Raw genomic sequence first — 13,738 nt, forward strand, 5'->3', positions numbered from 1 at the left:
TTTAGACTAGACAGAGTTGAGGTACATAAGGAGGAGGTGTTAGCAATTCTGGAAAGTATGAAAATAGATAAGTCCCCTGGGCCGGATGGGATTTATCCTAGGATTCTCTGGGAGGCTAGGGAGGAGATTGCAGAGCCTTTGGCTTTGATCTTCATGTCGTCATTGGCTACAGGTATAGTGCCGGAAGACTGGAGGATAGCAAATGTTGTCCCCTTGTTCAAGAAGGGGAGTAGAGACGATCCCAGTAATTACATACCAGTGAGCCTTACTTATGTTGTGGGCAAAGTTTTGGAAAGGATTGTAAGGGATAGGATTTATAATCATCTAGAAAGAAATAATTTGATTAGGGATAGTCAACACGATTTTGTGAAGGGTAGGTCGTGCCTCACAAACCTTACTGAGTTCTTTGAGAAGATAACCAAAGAGGTGGATGAGGGTAAAATAATTGATGTGGTGTATATTGGATTTCAGTAAAGCGTTTGACAAGGTTCCCCATGGTAGGCTATTGCAGAAGATACAGATACATGGGATTGAGGGTGATTTAGCAGTTTCGATCAGGAATTGGCTCGCTGATAGAAGACAGAGGGTGGCGGTTGATGGAAAATGTTCATCCTGGAGTTCAGTTACTAGTGGTGTACCACAGGGATCTGTTTTGGGGCCACTGCTGTTTGTCATTTTTATAAATGACCTAGATGAGGGCGTAGAAGGATGGGTTAGTAAATTCCGGATGACACAGAAGTCTGTGGAGTTGTGGACAGTTCGGAAGGATGTTGCAGGTTACAGAAGGACATAGATAAGCTGCACAGCTGGGCTGAGAGGTGCCAAGTGGAGTTTAATGCAGAAAAGTGTGAGGTGATTCACTTTGGAAGAAGTAACAGGATTACAGAGTACTGGGCTAATGGTGAGTTACTTGGTAGTGTAAACGAGCAGAGAGATCTTGGTGTCCATGTGCATAGATCCCTGAAAGTTGGCACCCAGGTTGATAGGGTTGTTAAGAAGGCGTACGGTGTATTAGCTTTTATTGGTAGAGGGATTGAATTTTGGAGCCATGAGGTCATGTTGCAGCTGTCCAAAACTCTGGAGCAGCCACATTTGGGAGTATTGCGTACAGTTCTGGTCGCCGCATTATAAGAAGGATGTGGAGGCATTGAAAAGGGTGCAGAGGAGTTTTACCAGGATGTTGCCTGGTATGGTGGGAAGGTCTTATGAGGAAAGGCCAAGGGACTTGAGATTGTTTTTGTTAGAGAGAAGAAGGTTAAGAGGTGACCTAATTGAGGCATATAAGATGATCAGAGGATTAGATAGGGTGGACAGTGAGAGCCTTTTTCCTCGGATGGAGATGGCAAACATGAGGGGACGTAGCTTTAAATTGAGGGGTGATAGATATAGGACAGATGTCAGAGGTAGGTTCTTTACTCAGAGAATAGTAAGAGCGTGGAATGCCCTGTCTGCAACAGTCGTGGAGTCACCAACATTAAGGGCATTTAAATGGTCATTGGATAAACATATGGATGATATTGGAATAGTTTAGGTTAGATGGGCTTTAGATTGGTTTCACAGTCGGCGCAACATTGAGGGCCAAAGGGCCTGTACTGTGCTGTAATGTTCTATGATCTTGCTGCTGCGCTTTAAGACTTCCAGCGCCTCCTTCTCTGTAATATGTACACTCCTCAAAACATCACTATTTATTTCCCCAAATTCCCTAACATCCATGCTTTTCTCAACAGTAAATACCAATAAGAAATATTCATTTAGGATCTCACCCAATGTTGGCTGAGGAATCAGATGATCTTGTACAAGTGGACTGGTCAATTTTAAAACTCAGCGACTAACCTGAGTGACGAGTAACTGACTTCATAAGTATGTGTGTAGAAGACTGTGCGCCAAAGAAGCAAATCCTTCTGTTTCCCAACTGGAAACTATGGATGAACAGGGATACCCACTGCTTGGTGGTGGATGAAGAAGGCATTCAGCATGCTTGGTTTCATTGGTCAGAACATTGAATACAGGAGTTGGGACGTCTTGTTGAAGTTGTACAAGACATTGGTAAGGCCACACTTGGAATACTGTGTGCAATTCTGGTCACCCTATTATAGAAAGGATGTTATTAAACTAGAAAGAGTGTAGAAAAGATTTCCTAGGATGTTACCGGGACTTGATCATTTGAGTTATAAGGAGAGGCTGAATAGACTGGGACTTTTTTCTCTGGAGCGTAGGAGGCTGACGGGTGATCTTATAGAGGTCTATAAAATAATGAGGGGCACAGATCAGCTGGATAGTCAATATCTTTTCCCAAAGGTAGGGGAGTCTAAAACTGGAGGGCATAGGTTTAAGGTGAGAGGGGGGAAGATACAAAAGTGTCCAGAGGAGCAAATTTTTCACTCAAAGGGTGGTGAGTGTCTAGAACTTGCTGCCAGAGGTAGTAGTAGAGGCGGGTACAATTTCATATATAACAGAAAACAGTCCAGCACAGTACAGGCCCTTCAGCCCTCAATGTTGTGCAGAGCTATGTCCGAACCCAAGGTCAAACTATCCCACTCCCTTTTGTCTAAGACTAATATTTTAAAGCTAAAGTGAACTGGGAAACAAGGTGAAAGGTGTGACAGTAGAGATGCCATGGCAGAGTTTAATAAAATACTTAATAACCAGTAATATTTATCCAGTGAGACAGATATTTATCCAGAGTGACAAATACTCCAGTGTTTGAGAAGGATACATTATCTCTGTCTACATAAATAAGGAGGTGAAGGATTATACCAAATTGAAAGAATCGTTGAAGAAATCAGCAAAGGTTCGCAGTGGTCAGAAGTTGGTCAGATTTTAAGAACCAGCAAAGAATGATCAAAAAGAAAACAGGCAGAAAATTAGGAAAAGTTTAAAGTTTATTTATTCGTCACTAACAGGCTTATGTTATCACTGTAATGAAGTTCCTGTGAAAATCTCCTAGTCGCCACACTCTGGCACCTGTTACACTGAGGGAGAATTTAGCATGGCCAATGCACCCTAACCAGCATGTCTTTGGGGTGTGGGAGGAAACCGGAGCTCAGTAAAACAGATTTGGACAGACAATGGGGTCAAGGGTCATGGACAAGAAAGTGGAGCTGAGACCAGAACCAGATCAGCCATGATGTTATTGAATAGTGAAGTAGGCCGAAGGGCCAAATGGCCTACTCCTGCTCATAAATCCAAATGTTCCTATGTTGTTAGATTTTCTGATTTTCAATTAGGAAATAAGCAGCCACTATCTAGGCAGCTATCTCAGGTTTCAAGTCAACGTGATGTCAAGATCATTATTTTCAAGTGGATTTTTCAGAGATTATGAACCAATTTGGCTTCATCGTCACAATACAAAATCAAGGAAAACTTTACCCACAACGCATTGCAGCAGGAAACTGTCATGTAAACATTCTATAAACTTATCTTCCAGACCATCTCTGTCTAATTTGAAGGTTAAAGTTCCCAACAATAATTACATTTTCTTTGTTACACGCTCCCATAATTAATTGCTGAATGCTCAGTAAGAGAGCATAACCACAGTGCTTTCAAAACCTTGATATCCCAAAGTTCTCTCTGATATTGCCTGACCCTCTCAGCCACCATGTCATCGCTTTCTCCCTTACATCCCCTCATTCCCACCTTCCACACAACACCTCCCAATCTCCACTTCCTCACCCTCTCCATTGCCCCTTCCTCACCCTCCCTAACTCTCCATCCTTAATCTCCCCATTGCCCCCTCCTCACTCTCCCCATTATTCCGTCCTCACCTTCTCTATCTCCCCCTCCTCATCTCCCCCTCCTCCCTCTCTCCATCACCCCCTTCTCCCTCTCCCCATCTCACCCTCCCCCTCCTCCCCATCCTCCCCATCTCCCCCTCCTCCCCCTCTCCATCACCCCCTCCTCCCCTCCCCATCTCCCCTTCCTCCCCCTCTCCATGTCCCCTTCCTCCCCCTCTCCATCACCCCCGCCTCCCCTCATCTCACCCTCCTCCCCTTCCCTATCCCCCCTCCTCTCCATCACCCACTCGTCACCCTCCCCATCTCCCCATCCTCCCCCTCGCCATCTCCCCCTCCTCCCTCTCTCCATCACCTCCTCTTCACTTTCTCCATCTCCCCCTCCCCTCCTCACCCTCCCCATCTCCCCCTCCTCTCCCTCCCCTCCTCACCCTCCCCATCTCCCCCTCCTCCGCCTGACCATCCCACTCTCTCTGTCATCCCTCCCCTCTCCTCCTCATTATCCCCTCCTCCCCATCTCCCCCTCCCCATCACTCCCTCCTCACCTTCCCCATCCTCACCCTCCCCATCAGCCCCTCCTCTCCCTCCCCATCCCCGCCTCCTCTCCCTCCCCATCTCCTCTCCTCACCCTCCCCATCTCCCCTCCCTTCCTCACCCTCCCCATCTCCCCCTTCCCTCCTCATCTCCCCTCCCTTCCTCACCCTCCCCATCTCCCTCTCCTTACCCTCCCCATCTCCCCCTTCCCTCCTCATCTCCCCTCCCTTCCTCACCCTCCCCATCTCCCTCTCCTCACCCTCCCCATCTCCCCCGTCCCCTCCCCATCTCCCCCTCCTCACCCTCCCCATCTCCCCCTCCTCACCCTCCCCATCACCCCTCCTCCTCCTTACCATCCCACCCTCTCCGTAACTCCCTCCCATCCTCCCCTTCCCCATTCCTCCCCCACCCCTCCCCATCACCCCCTCCTCCCCCTCTCCATGACCCTCCCATTGTCTCTCTCCACTCCTATTTATTTCTCCGTGATGCTTTATTTCAATTTATTATTTCTGTGGAATGAATTTATTTTAAACTCTGTTATTTTTCTCTGATTCTGCATTTCTTTGTCAATATTACTTTTTACAAACTTTTACAGTTAAATTAGAGTTCTCACTTTTGTGGTATATATGGACTTTAGTAAGGCGTTTGATAAGATTCACCATGGAAGGCTTCTGCAGAAAATGCAGATGTATGGGATTGAGGGTGATTTAGGTAATTGGATCAGGAATTGGCTAGCGGATAGGAGACAGAGGGTGGTGGTTGATGGTAAATATTCGTCATGGAGTTTGGTTCCAAGTGGTGTGCCTCAGGGATCTGTTTTGGGGCCACTGCTGTTTGTAATTTTTATAAATGATCTGGATGAGGGTATAGTTGGGTGGATCAGTAAATTTGCTGATGACACCAAAGTCGGAGGAGTGGTAGATAGTGAAGAGATAGTTTACAGAGAGACTTGGACAAGTTGCAGAGCTGGGCCGAGAGGTGGCAGATGGAGTTTAATGTGGAAAAGTGTGAGGTAATTCACTTTGGCAGGAATAACAGATGTGCAGAGTATAGGGCTAACGGTAGGACTCTGAATAGTGTTGATGAACAGAGGGATCTAGGTGTATGTGTACATAGATCCCTGAAAGTTGGAAATCAAGTCGATAAGGTAGTTAGGAAGGCATACGGTGTCTTGGTGTTTATTGGTAGGGGGATTGAATTTAGGAGCCGCAACGTCGTGTTGCAACTGTATAAAACTCTGGTGTGGCCACACTTGCAGTATTGTGTGCAGTTCTGGTCCCCACATTATAGGAGGGATGTGGAGGCTTTGGAGAGGGTGCAGAGGAGGTTTACCAGGATGTTGCCTGGTATGGAGGGAAGGTCCTATGAGGAGAGACTGAGGGATTTGGGGTTGTTTTTGTTAGAAAGAAGGCGGCTAAGAGGGGACCTTATTGAAACATATAAGATGGTTACAGGTTTAGATAGGGTGGACAGTGATAGCCTTTTTCCTCGGATGGAGAAAGTTAGCACGAGGGGGCATAGCTTTAAATTAAGGGGTGGTAGATATAGGACGGATGTCAGAGGTAGGTTCTTTACCCAGAGGGTGGTGAGGGATTGGAATGCCCTGCCTGCTGCAGTTGTAGATGCGCCTAGTTTGGGGGCGTTTAAGAGATCCGTGGGATCTGGGAGGCAAGAGAGGTGATTGCGGAGCCTCTGGCTCTGATCTTCAGGTCGTCGTTGGTCTCTGGTATAGTACCGGAAGATTGGAGGACAGCAAATGTTGTCCCATTGTTTAAGAAGGGGAGAAGAGACTTCCCTGGGAATTATAGACCGGTGAGTCTTACTTCTGTGGTGGGTAAGGTTTTGGAAAGGATTATTAGAGACAGGATTTATAGTTATTTGGAGAGTAATGAATTGATTAGAGACAGTCAGCATGGTTTTGTAGCGGGTAGGTCGTGCCTTACTAACCTTATCGAGTTCTTTGAGAAAGTGACCAAAGAGGTGGATAGGGGTAAGGCAGTTGACGTGGTGTATATGGATTTTAGTAAGGCGTTTGATAAGGTTCACCATGGTAGGCTTCTGCAGAAAATGCAGATGTATGGGATTGGGGGTGATCTAAGTAATTGGATCAGGAATTGGCTAGCAGATAGGAGACAGAGGGTGGTGGTTGATGGTAAATATTCGTCATGGAGTTCAGTTACGAGTGGTGTGCCTCAGGGATCTGTTTTGGGGCCACTGCTGTTTGTAATTTTTATTAATGATCTGGATGAGGGTATAGTTGGGTGGATTAGTAAGTTTGCTGATGACACCAAAGTCGGAGGTGTGGTAGATTGTGAGGAAGGGTGTCATAGTTTGCAGGGTGACTTAGAAAGGTTGCAGAGCTGGGCCGCGAGGTGGCGGATGGAGTTTAATATGGAGAAGTGTGAGGTAATTCATTTCGGTAGGAATAACAGATGTGTTGAGTATAGGGCTAACGGGAGGACTTTGAATAGTGTGGAGGAGCAGAGGGATCTAGGTGTATGTGTACATAGATCCCTGAAAGTTGGGAATCAAGTAGATAAGGTTGTTAAGAAGGCATACGGTGTCTTGGCGTTCATTGGTAGGGGGATTGAATTTAGGAGTCGCAGCGTCATGATGCAACTGTACACAACTCTGGTGCGGCCGCATTTGGAGTATTGTGTGCAGTTCTGGTCCCCACATTACAGGAAGGATGTAGAGGCTTTGGAGAGGGTGCAGAGGAGGTTTACCAGGATGTTGCCTGGTATGGAGGGGAGATCCTATGAGGAGAGACTGAGAGATTTGGGGTTGTTTTCGCTGGAAAGAAGGCGGCTAAGAGGGGACCTTATTGAAACATATAAGATGATTAGAGGTTTAGACAGGGTGGATAGTGATAGCCTTTTTCCTAGGATGGAGAAAGCTAGCACGAGGGGGCACGGCTTTAAATTAAGGGGGGGTAGTTATAGGACTGATGTCAGGGGTAGGTTCTTTACCCAGAGGGTGGTGAGGGACTGGAATGCCCTGCCAGCTGCAGTTGTAAATGCACCTAGTTTGGGGGCGTTTAAGAGATCTGTGGATAGGTTTATGGACAAAATGGGATTGGTTTAGATTAGTGGGTTAGTGTTTTTTTTTAAAAAGCTGGTCGGCGCAACATCGTGGGCCGAAGGGCCTGTTCTGCGCTGTAATGTTCTATGTTCTATGATAGGTTTATGGATGGAAAGGGATTGGTTTAGGTTAGAGGGTCATTGCTTTTTTAATTGGTCGGCGCAACATCGTGGGCCGAAGGGCCTGTTCTGCACTGTAATGTTCTATGTTCTGTGTTTACCAATCCTTAACCAATCCTGGGTAATGAACCAGACCAGGTGTTAGACTTGAAGGTAGGTGAGCAGTTTGGTGATAGTGACCACAATTGGGTTACGTTTACCTTCGTGATGGAAAGGGATAGGTATATACCAAAGGGCAGAATTTATAGCTGGGAGAAAGGTAATTATGAGGCCATTAGGTGAGATTTAGGATACATTGGGTGGAGTAGGAAACTGCAGGGGCTGGGAACAACTGAAATGTGGAGCTTATTCAAGGAGCAGCTACTGCGAGTCCTTGATAAATATGTACCTGTCAGGCAGGGAGGAAGTGGTCGAGAGAGGGAACCTTGGTGTACTAAGGAAGTTGAATCTCTCGTGAAGAGGAAGAAGGAGACTTATGTAAAGATGAGATGTGAAGGCTCAGTTAGGGCACTGGAGAGTTATAAATTACAGTAAAAAGTCTGACAACACCAGGTTTTAGTCCAACCGATTTATTTGATAGTAAACTCACAAGCTTTCGGGTTAGCCCCTTCGTCAGGTGAATGGAGAGTTCTGGCCTCAGACAGAGTGTATAAAGCACAGACAGTTTACAGTTTAGAGATTACTGTCTGTAATCTCTAAACTGTAAACTGTCTGTGCTTTATACACTCTGTCTGGGGCCAGAACTCTCCATTCACCTGACAAAGGGGCTAACCCGAAAGCTTGTGAGTTTACTATCAAATAAATCGGTTGGACTAAAACCTGGTGTTGTCAGACTTTTTTCTGTGTTTACTCCAGTCCAACGCCGGCATATCCACATCATGAGTTATAAATTAGCCAGGAAGGAGCTAAAGAGAGAGTTAAGAAGAGCTAGAAGAGGACATGAGAAGACTTTGGCAGGTAGGATCAAGGAAAACCCTAAAGCTTTCTATAGGTATGTCAGGAATAAAAGATTGGTTAGGGCAAGATTAGGGCCAGTCAGGGACAGTAGTGGGAAGTTGTGCGTGGAGCTTGAAGATAGGAGAGGCACTGAATGAGTATTTTTCGTCAGTATTCACGCAGGAAAAAGTCAATGTAGTTGAGGAGAATACTGAGATACAGGCTTTTAGACTAGAAGGAATTGAGGTACATAAGGAGGAGGTATTAGCAATTCTTGAGAGTATGAAAATAGATAAGTCCCCTGGGCTGGATGGGATTTATCCTAGGATTCTCTGGGAGGCTAGGGAGGAGATTGCAGAGCCTTTGGCTTTGATCTTCATGTCGTCATTGGCTACAGGTATAGTGCTGGAAGACTGGAGGATGGCAAATGTTGTCCCCTTGTTCAAGAAGGGGAGTAGAAACCATCCTGGGAATTATAGACCGGTGAGCCTTACTTCTGTTGTGGGCAAAGTTTTGGAAAGGATTGTAAGGGATAGGATTTATAATCATCTAGAGAGAAATAATTTGATTAGGGACAGTCAACACCGTTTTGTGAAGGGTATCGAGTTTTTTAAAAGGTGACCAAAGAGGTGGATAAGGGTAAGGCAGTTGACATGGTGTATATGGATTTTAGCAAAGTGTTTGATAAGCTTCCCCATGGTAGGCTACTGCAGAAAATGCAGATGCATGGGATTGAGGGTGATTTAGCAGTTTGGATCAGGAATTGGCTTGCTGATAGAAGACAGAGGGTGATGGTTGATGGGAAATATTCAACCTGGAGTTCAGTTACAAGGGGTGTACCTCAAGGATCTGTTTTGGGGCCACTGCTGTTTGTCATTTTTATAAATGACCTAGATGAGGGTGTAGAAGGATGGGTTAATAAATTTGTGGATGACACTAAAGTTGGAGGAGTTGTAGACAGTGAAGATGGATGTTACAGTTTGCAGAGGGACATAGATAAGCTGCAGAGCTGGGCCGAGAGATGGCAAATGGAGTTTAATACGGAAAAGTGTGAGGTGATTCACTTTGGTAAGAGTAACAGGAGTACAGAATATAGGGCTAATGGAAGGACTCTTGGTAGTGTCAACGAGCAGAGAGATCTGGGTGTACATGTGCATAGCTCCCTGAAAGTTGGCACCCAGGTTGATAAGGCTGTTAAGAAGGTGTACGGTGTGTTAGCTTTTATTGATAGAGGGATTGAATTTCGGAGCCGTGAGGTCATGTTGCAGCTGTCCAAAACTCTGGTGCGGCTGCACTTGGAGTATTGCGTACAGTTCTGGTCGCCGCATTGTAAGAAAGATGTGGAGGCATTGGAAAGGGTGCAGAGGAGGTTTACCAGGATGTTGCCTGGTATGGTGGGAAGGTTTTATGAGGAAAGGCTGAGGGACTTGAGGTTATTTTCGTTAGAGAGATGAAGGTTAAGACCTGACCTAATTGAGGCATACAACATGATCAGAGGGTTAGGTAGCGTAGACAGTGAGAGCCTTTTTCCTCAGATGGTGATGGATAACACGCGGGGACGTAGCTTTAAATTAAGGGGTAGTAATTATAGGATGGATGTCAGAGGTAGGTTCTTTACTCAGAGGGTAGTAAGGTCGTGGAATGCCTTGCCTGCAGCAGTTGTGGACTCGCCAACTTTAATGGCGTTCAAATGGTGAGTGGATAGGCATATGGATAACATTGGAATAGTTTAGGTTAGAGGGTCATTAGATTGGTTTTACTGGTCGGCGCAACATCGAGGGCCAAAGGGCCTGTACTGCGCTGTAATGTTCCATGTTCTATGTTAACCTTGTTTTTTGCACTCGGTATAATCTCTCAATCATGTTAAAATCCTGTTTTTTCATTAGTTTAAGTATTTGCTGAAATAAATCTCTCTGCGTTGGTATCATCATGGCCCAGACAGTTTGAGAATCTGCTTGTCAGATAACCAATCGCCACCTTTATCGCAGCCCATATGAGTTGTGTTTCAAATTGAAGAATTACATCCTTTCTTGCTCCAACTATTTTAATTTCTGATTCTCAACTGACCCGATTCCAGCTGAGATTTCTACTTGCAACATTTGTCCAACCCGATCGGATAACTAACAATTCCATTCTCTGTATTTGAAATCCATTATCTACTTCATTTTGAGGAAAAATGGAAAATTTATGTTGAAGTCCGTTATAGAGTCAGAGAGGTTTCATTAGAAATAGACGGAAATACTGAGGGAGAAACCATTGATCGCTTTGTAACCTGCACCCTGACAATTGTACAGAAATGTTCTCGTTGTGCACTGATTATTTAACTGGACTCTCACTGTTGTGTTTTTATTTGTTAATAATAGTCTGTGGAAGGCCTGCTCGACCCCTGCCACCACACAACAAGCGGATTATTGGAGGGCGGACTGCAGCTCCAGGCTTCTTCCCCTGGCAGTTATTGATAGTGGTAGAGGATGTGAGCCGAGTCCCAAAGGACAAGTGGTTTGGGAGTGGAGCTTTGCTCTCTCGAACATGGGTACTGACAGCAGCTCACGTGTTGCGCTCACAAAGACAGGATACCATCACTCTGGTTCCAAGTGAATATGTCACTATCTATCTGGGTCTCCACGACGTCCGACAGAAGGAAGCTGCTGTGAAGAGAACTGTCGAGAAAATCATTCTTCACAAAGCCTTTGACCCCAGAACTTACAATAATGATATTGCTCTGGTGAAGATGAAGGATAAAGTGTCGATGAATGTCTTTGTGATGCCTTTGTGTCTTCCCAGTCTTCACCAAGAGATGGAAGAACCACAGCCAAATACTCTGGGATTAGTAGCTGGTTGGGGCATTACCAACCCGAACCTGACCCTGGACGATGCCAGTGGCAGTGACCAGGCAACACTCTCAAACATCTTACAGTATGTGAAGCTTCCGGTCACCCTGCAGGCTGAGTGCAAGAGCAGTTACGAGTCACGTTCTGATAGCTACAATGTGACAGATAACATGTTCTGCGCTGGCTTCTACGAAGGTGGGAAAGACACATGTCTAGGGGACAGTGGAGGGGCATTCATTACATATGACTCAAGCACACAGAGCTGGGTGGCTCAAGGGCTGGTGTCTTGGGGTGGTCCTGAGAAGTGTGGCAGTAAACGGGTATATGGAGTTTACACCAAGATTTCCAAATATGCAAGCTGGCTGGCAGATAAAATGAGCAATTCCTCTGAGTAATGCTTAACATGTGAACAGTGCCTGAAGAGAAAAACAAACTGCCTTTCAAAGCAAGGATCCTGTTGATTGAACATGGACTGGTCTAAATTCTGTGTGTTTTATATTCATTGGCCTGGATTCTGTGTGATTCATACTCACTGATCTGGATTCTATGTGATTTATACTCACTGATCTGGATTCTGTGTGATTTATATTCACTGATCCGGATTCTATGTGATTTACACTCACTGATCTGGATTCTGTGTGATTTATACTCACTGATCTGGATTCTGTGTGATTTATACTCACTGATCTGGATTCTATGTGATTTATACTCACTGATTTGGATTCTGTGTGATTTACACTCACTGATCTGGATTCTGTGTGATTTATATTCACTGATCTGTATTCTGTGTGATTTATACTCACTGATCTGGATTCTGTGTGATTTATACTCACTGATCTGGATTCTGTGTGATTTATATTCACTGATCTAGATTCTGTGCGATTAGTGTGATTTATACTCACTGATCTGGATTCTGTGAGATTTATATTCACTGATCTGGATTCTATGTGATTTATACTCACTGATCTGGATTCTGTGTGATTTATATTCACTGATCTGGATTCTGTGTGATTTACACTCACTGATCTGGATTCTGTGTGATTTATATTCACTGATCTGGATTCTGTGTGATTTATACTCACTGATTTGGATTCAGTGTGATTTATACTCACTGATCTGGATTCCGTGTGATTTATACTCACTGATCTGGATTCTGTGTGATTTACATTCACTGATCTGGATTCTATGTGATTTACACTCACTCTTTATAAGACCCTTGTCAGGCCTCATTTGGAGTACTGTGCGCAGTTCTGGTCGCCTCACTATAGGAAAGACGTAGAAGCTATTGAAAGGGTACAGAGGAGATTTACAAGGATGTTGCCTGGACTGGGAGGCATGCCTTATGAAGTTAGGTTGAGGGAGCTGGGACTCTTTTCCCTGGAGAGACGAAGGTTGAGAGGCGACCTGATAGAAGTTTATAAAATGTTGAGAGGAATAGATAGGGTGGATTCTCAGAGGCTATTTCCCCGGGTTGAAATGGTCGCTACGAGAGGACACAGATTTAAGGTGCGGGGAGGAAAGTACAGAAGTGATGTTAGGGGTAAGTTTTTCACTCAGAGGGTGGTGAGTGAATGGAATCGGCCGCCGTCAGTGGTGGTGGAGGCGAACTCGCTGGGGTCTTTTAAAAGACTTCTGGATGAGTATATGGGGTTTAATGGGATTGGGGGTTATAGATAGGTCTATAGATTGGTAGGTGTTGATGTGTTCGGCGCAACTTGTGGGCCGAAGGGCCTGTTTGTGCTGTAGTGTTCTATGTTCTATGTTCTATATGATCTGGATTCTGTGTGATTTATATTCACTGATCTGGATTCTATGTGATTTACACTCACTGATCTGGATTCTGTGTGACTTAAATGAACATATTCACCTTTGAAAGTGGCAGAACATTGCTAAGGTGGTTAAGAAAGGTGTTGGATTTAGTATCTACTAAACCTTTGCAAATCACTGGTTAAGCCCCATAAGAGTATTGTGTTCAATTCTGCCGTTGCATCTTAGAAGGATGCTAGGACCTTGGAGAAGGGTGCAAAGGAAGGTTACTGGAATTAGAGACTTCAGTTATGTGAGGCGATGAAGAAAAGAGGAATTGTTTTCATCAGAGTGGAGAAGATTAAGAGGAGATTTAATAAGCTGTTTAAAATGATGAAGGTTCTTTGATAGAGTAAGCGGGTGTGTAAACTAAGGCTATAGGTTTCTCATCATTGGAAAATAGGGTAAATGAGGAGAAGTTATTTGGAATGGTCTAGATAGTGGAATCAGACTCCATAGCAACAATGCAAAGAAAAGTTGACATGTGTTTGAAGAGGATGAATTTCCAAGATTTGGGAGCAATGGAGTTCAGTTTAAACCACTGTTTCTAACAGCCAGCTTCAGGAAGCAGGCGATGTGCCTCTCTCATGCTATAAGATGCTGTGATTTTAAGTCTGGGTTTTGAGTACGTCTTAGAACATAGGACGTGGAACAGTACAGCACAGTACAGGCCCTTCGGCCCTCGATGTTGTGCCGAGCT

At 45.0% G+C, this 13,738-nt stretch overlaps 1 protein-coding gene across 1 annotated transcript in view; it reads left to right on the top strand.

Annotated features, from left to right (window-relative positions):
- The window catches only part of LOC145341215 (mannan-binding lectin serine protease 1-like), a 153,438-nt gene extending 141,741 nt beyond the window's left edge, over window positions 1-11,697 (top strand). Inside the window, exon 11 of the mRNA XM_080186136.1 lies at window positions 10,765-11,697. Within this exon, the coding sequence (XP_080042262.1) occupies window positions 10,765-11,627 (863 nt within the window). The 3' untranslated portion in view covers window positions 11,628-11,697. The remainder of the gene's footprint in view (window positions 1-10,764) is intronic.
- Window positions 11,698-13,738: the final 2,041 nt, after the last annotated feature.

Source organism: Carcharhinus amblyrhynchos, chromosome 3 (genome assembly GCF_965287045.1).
Source record: "Carcharhinus amblyrhynchos chromosome 3, sCarAmb.v2.hapA, whole genome shotgun sequence".
NCBI lineage: Eukaryota > Metazoa > Chordata > Chondrichthyes > Carcharhiniformes > Carcharhinidae > Carcharhinus > Carcharhinus amblyrhynchos.